The sequence below is a fragment of the Impatiens glandulifera genome, chromosome 3 (genome assembly GCF_907164915.1).
Source record: "Impatiens glandulifera chromosome 3, dImpGla2.1, whole genome shotgun sequence".
In the NCBI taxonomy this organism is placed as follows: domain Eukaryota; kingdom Viridiplantae; phylum Streptophyta; class Magnoliopsida; order Ericales; family Balsaminaceae; genus Impatiens; species Impatiens glandulifera.
The window spans coordinates 7,453,991-7,461,923 of record NC_061864.1 but is presented as its reverse complement, the minus strand read 5'-3'; the positions used below and the strand labels follow the sequence as shown (position 1 = coordinate 7,461,923).

Below are 7,933 nucleotides of genomic sequence, written 5' to 3'. Positions count from 1 at the left end.
CCATGAAACAATCAATCATGATACTAAAATTCTTAAACAAAGGTAAGATTCTCAACCGAAATACAATCATGATAGATATATTAGATATATTGGAGGAGAACATTAATAAATGTTCTATACAAATTTGCAACATTTGAGTAGCAGCAATAACACTAATTAGACCAATCATCAACTGATTTAGTGCACCTAATGTTTTCCTTTTGTATAAAACAAAAGAGCCAGACCAGACTGCACTACTCTTAACTTGGTTAATCCTTAATGGACTGTTTATTATGCACTTTTTATCATCTAGGATCCTAAAATATTTATATTTGTTTGTTACATTTGCCAAAAACCACAATGATCAATAGAACACAATGTTTGTTATAACACAATGTTTGTTATATTCGTAATCATCAATGTATATGCATTTTCAGTTCAAGAAACTAGTCATTGACATGACATCAATACAAAAGGTTTATCCTTCTTGTGGTAGCCAAGCAAAGCTTTTTCTAAGGAATTGCTTCATGTGGCTTCATTTTGAGGTAGGTCAGGGTATCTGTCCACCACTTTAAATGGTGGGTGGGCATAATTAGTTACTGAAGAATCTTAAGATACATTTGTCTAATCAGTTTATCACTTATTCCCACCAACCCAACAAGTTAGGCCTATGAACACAGGCTCGCTTGTATGGTTAAAAAAGAGGTCGATGTGACAGAATGATAATAAAGATGGATATTGCACAAACAAGAATATAGTAGAAGCCTGAATCATATCCCAATATCCTACTCACTGTAAAGTTCCAACTTTCAATCCTCTTACAGAAAATCCTAATCGTCCAAGTTGATTCATTCTTATACTACCACCATCTCCTTTTAAAAGATCCTTACAGTTCTAAGTGAAGTTCAAGGAAGGGTGCTAGGAAATTATTTTGGACTATTTACCTTTAAAAGTAAAGATAAAAAGAAAAGTATTAAATATAGTCAAAAGGCATTTTGGTTTTGCTTAAAAATTAATAGGGGAACTTGTCCTCCAGTGTTAAGCCAAGAATTGTGACGAGAAGAGTCACAGTTCAGTTCGTCGGGCATTTTTCCCCTAAAGGCCAGAGCTGGCAACATTGGAAGTAAAATTCCATAAATGACGATCTTTCTTTACAAAAATGTCAGTGTGAAGCAAATTACAGAAATTCCTAAAAAGTGCATCTAAAGATCAAGATCCCCCTATATGATACACAGGCTGCTGGATCACAGGGGAAAAGCAAATCAATTACATAACAAAAAATGGGGGGATATTTAGTGTTAGGAAAGAAGATAAATAAATACCTCTTACTGTTGAGATTTATATTCAACTTCTAATGGTCAGTACTAGTAAAGGAGTTCTTCTTTCGAGATCCGTTCCTGTCATCAAGGCCTTTCAAAAATGACCTAATCCCAAGGTGCTCTGAAGCATAAGTCATAAAAGATGCCAAAAAAATGCCTCCTGCTACCATCATACCTAGCCTGCCGATGAAGGAAGATTCCAGAAAATAGGCCATGTGAGTTTGAATCTTGATTTTCATTCATATTCAATTCATAATTACAAGAATTATCAGCTATTTATATATTATACTTCATCTACCTTACAATTCTACCCCTAACCCTAAACCTAATGTCCACATTGTAAAACATACTTACTGTAGTTCTTAATCTATTTTTTTACAACTACCTTCAGGGTTCCTGGAGAAGTACCAAAGAAATGAACACTGGTACAATCTCTAGATTATGCATAGCAGTGCACATAAAAAGATGGCAAGAAAACATACTGATGAACATAGTTTATGGATGAGACTGAAACAACTAATTAATAACATTTACCTCAAGAACAGAGCAGTTATCCCCAGCAAACACGGCAAAGAAGGGGCAACAATGGCAAGAACTGCCATGCCAAGCCCATAATATAAAGTCACATCATCACAACAGAATCCCTGTGTTTGATGACCTGCAAAACATATGAATTAACTGGTTGCCACTAACATATTTGAAACAAGTGTGGAGGTCAATAACTAACCTTTTGAAGAATCCTTTTCAACAGATTCTGGATCAGGAGAAATGGAACCCAGTTGGTTGGATGTCTTCTTTCCCCATTGATGAACCAAGTGGAGATAACATCCAAATAATAAGATGAAGATAGTGAATGTCCACTCATACATCAGCAGTAAACCAGTCCAAGGCATGACTTGTCGAGGAATAATCATGAGTGAAACTCCAAGAGCCACCACAACAGACACAAAACAGACAGAAACAGAAAGTCCACCCAGAAACGGAGGAACCTTGGAATATGAACCCAAAGAAACCTGCTTTAGACCAGAAATTTGGGAGAAGGGTTTGTCAATGGTTGAAACAGTAAACTCATTGTGATTGACATATCACAAGCCATTAACAGGTAGAGTAAATACATACATGTTGGTTTGAATCCAATGTAGGTGAAGCTACAGCTGAATAAGAAACGATGGTCCTGAATCTGAATGTGTAAAATATGTGTCTAAAATGGTCAGCTAGTGAACGTGTCTGCAAAAAGATTGCATTTTTTCAGATTCAAGAAACAGTAAAATATTGCATAGTGTTGAAAAAACTATTTTTATACAAAGTAATTACCTGGAGAATAGACTGATAATAACAGAAAAGAAATGTGAAAATTGGGACCACAAAAAGAAGCTTCACTATAAGCTCATCAGCGGGATTTCTGCCCCCACTAGTCCCTGGTAGGGACTCTTCCAGTTTTACTCTTGCATTCTGCATCACCACACCAAAAGCAATAAGGTCACTTTAATTGTATTCTCAAGATTTCATCAACCATATAAAGCAGAAATACAACTTCCGCATATGTATATCAAGTATCATACCAAGTAACCTAGTAGAAATGTAGAGGCAAATGATAGTTCAAAGTGAGAAGAAGAGAGAGAAAAGAAGATAATAAAGATTAAAAGAATCTAATATACCTGCCAAACATCGACAGGCTTTAAAAGCCATGATGTCCACCAATCCCATGGTTTGAGAGGGCCGAGCGTATAGTGTATTACATGAAGTTTGCTCTCATCCACCATCCACTGGAAATTTAGATTCTAATGGTCAGAAACAACAATTAATGATTCAAAGTGCAATTCAAAGGTAACAACCATATGTACATCTTATGAACACGTAGATAGATATCTATAATCATTTTAGGCCGGGACAGATCCTGAATTTTAAAGAACCAGTTGTGAGGCAAGAAAAAAAAGTGCAGAATGTGGCCGCCTTCTTTACTCATCACTTACTAGCTGTCACTCATGCAGCCAACCATCAGTCCCAGGACAAATTACACCTGCGATCACAACTGCCTCCAACAGATTCTATCTGAAGATTTCTAGCCAATATTACTCCTGGTTCTCATTTCCACAGCAGTCCTTGTCTTCATGTATTTTTCACCATGACAGACTTCACCCAATCCCATCTATACACTGTGACTTGCAAACCAGGTGTCCTTACATTGACGCAGCTAAGTTCTGTCCCACACTTCACTTCCAGCCAGATAAACATCAACCGCCCCCTCACCAAATATGTGTTACAATACAGGCAGCCTTATGCTGCCTCTATAATTAGTTTGTAGTTGCTAGCTAGCGATTAATAGTAGTTAAAGGTAGTTATGTTAGTAATTACAAGTAGTTATGTAATTCCTTTATTTATTTATTTTGCTTATGTAATTGCTTTGGAATATATGGAATTGTTATTGACTAACTTGAGGTTCAAGAGTTTGTGATACTTGTTAGGGTACGAATAGAGTTTAGTAAGGTGATTTACTTAGGCCTGTAGCACACTTCTTTCGGGTGCCAGAGGATCAAGCCTTAAACTCATGTACATATCCTTCCTCATCACTATAATAAATATCTCAAGGATTAAGTGCTTTTGATAAACTAAGTTTAAAATCAGGTAAGACTTTAATTCGTTAAGGCTTCAAGTGGACTACTAATAACTATACTGTTAACCTTACAGTTTCTCCACATGTATGGAAAATATTAATTAAACAATAGCTTCTCTGAATGAAGGTTCACTTGCTATCTATCTACTGGGTCATGTGTTCAAATCCTGGAGGTGGTGGTCTATCTATTAAAAGATGTATGATTTAAGGTCATGTACACAACAGGACATTCCCTGACCCTGCTTGTTATTTATTTATAGGAGACATCAACATTTGGATGAATTAGTACATTTCTTTTGTAAGTTCCATGATGATTATTTAGAGTCGTTTTGGGGAATTTATTTTCTTATGATGTGTTTTGGAATGTTGAATTCTGATTAACTCATGCCATGACTTATACTTGATTTTATTTCGTTGGGATGTTTCACTACAATTCATGCGACATTCGCGTTAATTGTGGATGAAAAATGTTTTATCCTTAAGAAGAACTATACAATCCATGTTGGTTGTTGGGTATCATTTTCTTTGTAAGTGTCAATGGGCATATTTCCAAAGAATCAACCTAATCCAAGCTGGTTTTACTACAGAATCAAACTGTACAGTATGAAGCGCAATACCAAAAAGTTTTACAATTCTTCTATTGGGTTAGTTCATGGAAGCCTACAAGTTATTTCACTCTATATGATCTGAGGTCGAAAAGGAGAACAGTACCTTGTTTGCAAGCATGTAGAGACCTACATCAGCATTGTATAGAGTTGAAAGTCTCTCCATTTCAGGAGACGGTTTGGAGTCCACCACTTCCTGTGGTATGTTTGGCTCAAAGAGATGTGCATTAGGGAAATCGTTGTAATAGGAATTGAGGAAACCCTGATCTCCTGCATGTCAGTAAGTTGCAATGAACTGAACAAGGAATAAGATAATATTTACAATACATCAAATACATGTTGTACCTCCTGTATATGAGTGTAGGGTGTTTACTTTACTCATCATGTCACCAAAAACAGCTGCAGATGGTTCCACTACCATGACTCCTGAATTTAATCTTTCTGAATGCTTTAAGTTAGCACAAAACTTTCCACATTTAAACAAGTCTTCAATACTCTTCACCACAATTGTATCAGCATCAAGATATACAACTGAAACAACCAAAAAAGGGACAAAGGTGTAAGCATGACCACGAGAATCATTTCATAGCATCAAACACTTTGAATAGACACTTCAACACAAGGAAAAAAAATAAGAAGAAAGAAGTAACAAAAACAAGAGAATCGTATCAAAGATAACAATAGATTGCTTTGAGTAGAGGCTAGTTTTGTGTTCTTGCCTGCTATCTTTTTCTATAGGATAACAACCAGCCCAACGTTCTTTACAGGATCAAAAAAAGGAAATCTCTTAGTTCCTTTGTCAAGAGTATTTTAGTGAGCCACATATATGAGAAAACCAAGTTGCTATGCAGCCATCTATCAACAATATCTAAAGAAAATCAATGAGACCTTTCTAGCATTTTCCAAAGGAACTTGTTTACAAGCATGTTTTACTTTGTTTGTTGGGGACAACTAAGCATTAGAGATATTGACAAAATTATTTAAGATGCAAAAACAGGACTTGTCACTAATAATTAGATCAAGAAATGTGTAGGAAACTGAGCAACTGGTATTTTGTCACAATCACGATATCGTTATGGAAAATTGCTGAAGTTAAAAATGATACATATTATTTTCTAGATAACAGTGATTTTTCGCATTTCGTATCATGATCAATGTGAAAAAAGTTGATAACAAAACACCCCCTATGTGACCACTCTTGAGTACAGTTATTATACATTGCAGAAAGGAAGTGAAAAGACCAATGATTACTATCATTAAATTAACATTGTGTATGAAGTGCAAAGAAATTTCAATCATAAAATGTGACAACTTAAATGCCAAATTTCTAGAAAATAGCTAATAGACTAAAAATAAGTCACAAGATACAATACTGAAATGCTAAGAATCCACATACAGACCATATTTTAGTGTAACAAAAAAGGGAGACCAAATTTATAAAAAATGGTGTATGATAAGATTGCTGAGATAAGACTAATTAAGAAGCATTAGCTCATGGTAACAAAAAGTGACTTGCAATTGAGCCAAGTGGTTGCAGGACTCAAATAGTTTTTCCAAATTATTGGAAAGGCTCTTTTCAGATGAGTACTTAATAGGAGTAAAAACCAGGCGCATATAGTTTATTACGTTTATCTGCTAACTAGAAGTATGGCAAATAAAATCAATCTTCTCACAATCATATCTATATAGAGGTTCAAAGAAGAGAACATTTAAACAGTTACAAACTCTGATAAACTGGAGAAAGAAGCTACAGAACAATCCTGAGGAGATCAAATGGAAATGAGTAGTCTCAAAGGAAGAGCATAATCTCCAACATAAACAAAACATACTACCAGCAATGTGAAATCTCCTGGGATCGGTTCTTCATTCAGAAAGACAAAAATGCCAAGGCAAAAGTTACTGAATAATGGTCAGGTCCTGGGTAGGCATAATTCTTATTTTGAAATGTTAAAGTGTGTATTAATAGAGATGTTGAAGGCAACTTCTAGCAATACAAACAATGAAAAAACAATAGATGATTAATGCTTATATATATATAATACACAGATTCAAAAATATATTGGGAGTTTTTCATGTGGATCCGGATTCATAACTAGATTAAGATCTGGAATGTGTTTCTGAATCAGGATTTTACCTTTCTTGTAGTTAGTCATGTTGAATATTTTGAGCTTTGTATAAACTCCCCAAAATCTCTGTGGTCGCACTTTATTAGGGTTTGCCAACAAACTAATTGGCTCCACAATCCAATCATCACCCTGCATTGCATGCATGAAATATTTTCTTCTTAATCATGGCAAAATGGAAAATTAATGTGTTCATCAAACAAAAACAACTAATCCTTGAGGAGATAGATGAAAAAAAAGGGGGGATAGATAGAAAGACCTTGAGGAGATTCTTAGCATTGTCTGATACGCCATCAGATACAAGGGCAACCATGTCTTTAGTAGATCCAGTGTCCCTAATTGACTTCCCCAAAACTCGAACGCCCAACAGAAACTCATCTCCGTAGAGAAGAGTCACGTAAGCTTTATCAGATGACTGTTTGGCACAGATCAGAGGTGGGGAGAGAGTGAAGAAGAAGGACAGAACAAGCATCCAAAATCCCAACAACAACTTCCAGGAAATGGATTTCATCGCAAAGAGGCGCATTGGATGGATGTCTCCACTCCGGATCATATAATAAGAGATCGTCTGCCTTCGATCTGAAGATTTATTATTATTCAAAGCAAGACTTCATGGAAGTATAGCATTCCGTCGTCCACTCCCATCAAAAGCTGCGCGTAAATATGTTAATAGTTCATGATTGCTGACTCCTCAGATTAATTAGTTGCATAAATGTTTATTTTTAACGTTAAAAAAGGTTAACAAGTGACTTTGAAATATTTTTGTTTAATTAAATAAATCAAAAACTAATAATTGTGACTCATTTTTCACCCATGATATTTGAATTGGTACATGTTTTTGTTCGATGTTGCATTCTAATTAGTTACATTGGATTTGTTGTCTCAACTTTTTTTTAATGAGAATAATACTCACAATCTTTTGATAAATCGTCTTTTACTCTTACTTTCTAATCGTGTTGGTGATCATTTTTCGAGTCTTTGTTCGTTTCTTTTTTACAACAAAAGAGATAATATTGTTGCTCGTACCTTGTTCATCTTAATGTGGAGATAATGTTGTTGCTCGTACATTGTTGTTCTTTCCTATTTTCAGTTCCGTGTCTACGACACCCAGATTTCGTCAACCTTGTCAGCCAGTGGCGGACCCAGAAATATTTTCTCGGGGGGGCCAAATACCTAATAACGTAGCATTTTTTGGCTATCAAATAAATATATTTTTTAATTAAAATTTTACTCGATAATTACATTAAAATACTAATAAGTACAATTACTAAATTATTATTGTCCATGAGTCGG

The 7,933-nt window shown here is 35.2% G+C and overlaps 1 protein-coding gene across 2 annotated transcripts; it reads right to left on the bottom strand.

Moving 5' to 3' along the window:
- Positions 1-1,108: 1,108 nt before the first annotated feature.
- LOC124931244 (inositol phosphorylceramide glucuronosyltransferase 1-like) lies at positions 1,109-7,300 on the bottom strand. 2 transcript variants are annotated; one of them, XM_047471669.1, is made up of 10 exons: positions 6,900-7,300; positions 6,652-6,772; positions 4,863-5,048; positions 4,624-4,787; positions 2,957-3,079; positions 2,613-2,750; positions 2,418-2,525; positions 2,026-2,314; positions 1,833-1,956; positions 1,109-1,478 (listed from the first exon to the last, which is right to left on the bottom strand). In XM_047471669.1, the coding sequence occupies exons 1-10, from the start codon at positions 7,191-7,193 to the stop codon at positions 1,331-1,333; spliced, it is 1,695 nt and encodes a 564-aa protein (XP_047327625.1). In that variant the 5' UTR covers positions 7,194-7,300; the 3' UTR covers positions 1,109-1,330. The 2 variants fall into 2 exon arrangements, with proteins under 2 accessions (XP_047327625.1, XP_047327626.1); XM_047471670.1 differs by having other exon boundaries at positions 2,026-2,311.
- Between the last annotated feature and the right edge of the window lie 633 nt (positions 7,301-7,933).

Excerpts from the sequence above, each read along its gene's own strand:
- LOC124931244 (XM_047471669.1), bottom strand. The coding sequence starts at position 7,193 with ATGATCCGGAGTGGAGACATCCATCCAATGCGCCTCTTTGCGATGAAA. Across the intron at positions 6,773-6,899 it reads ATGCTAAGAATCTCCTCAAG|GGTGATGATTGGATTGTGGA; the intron begins GTCTTTCTATCT and ends CATGCAATGCAG. Across the intron at positions 1,957-2,025 it reads TGAAAAGGATTCTTCAAAAG|GTCATCAAACACAGGGATTC; the intron begins GTTAGTTATTGA and ends TATGTTTTGCAG.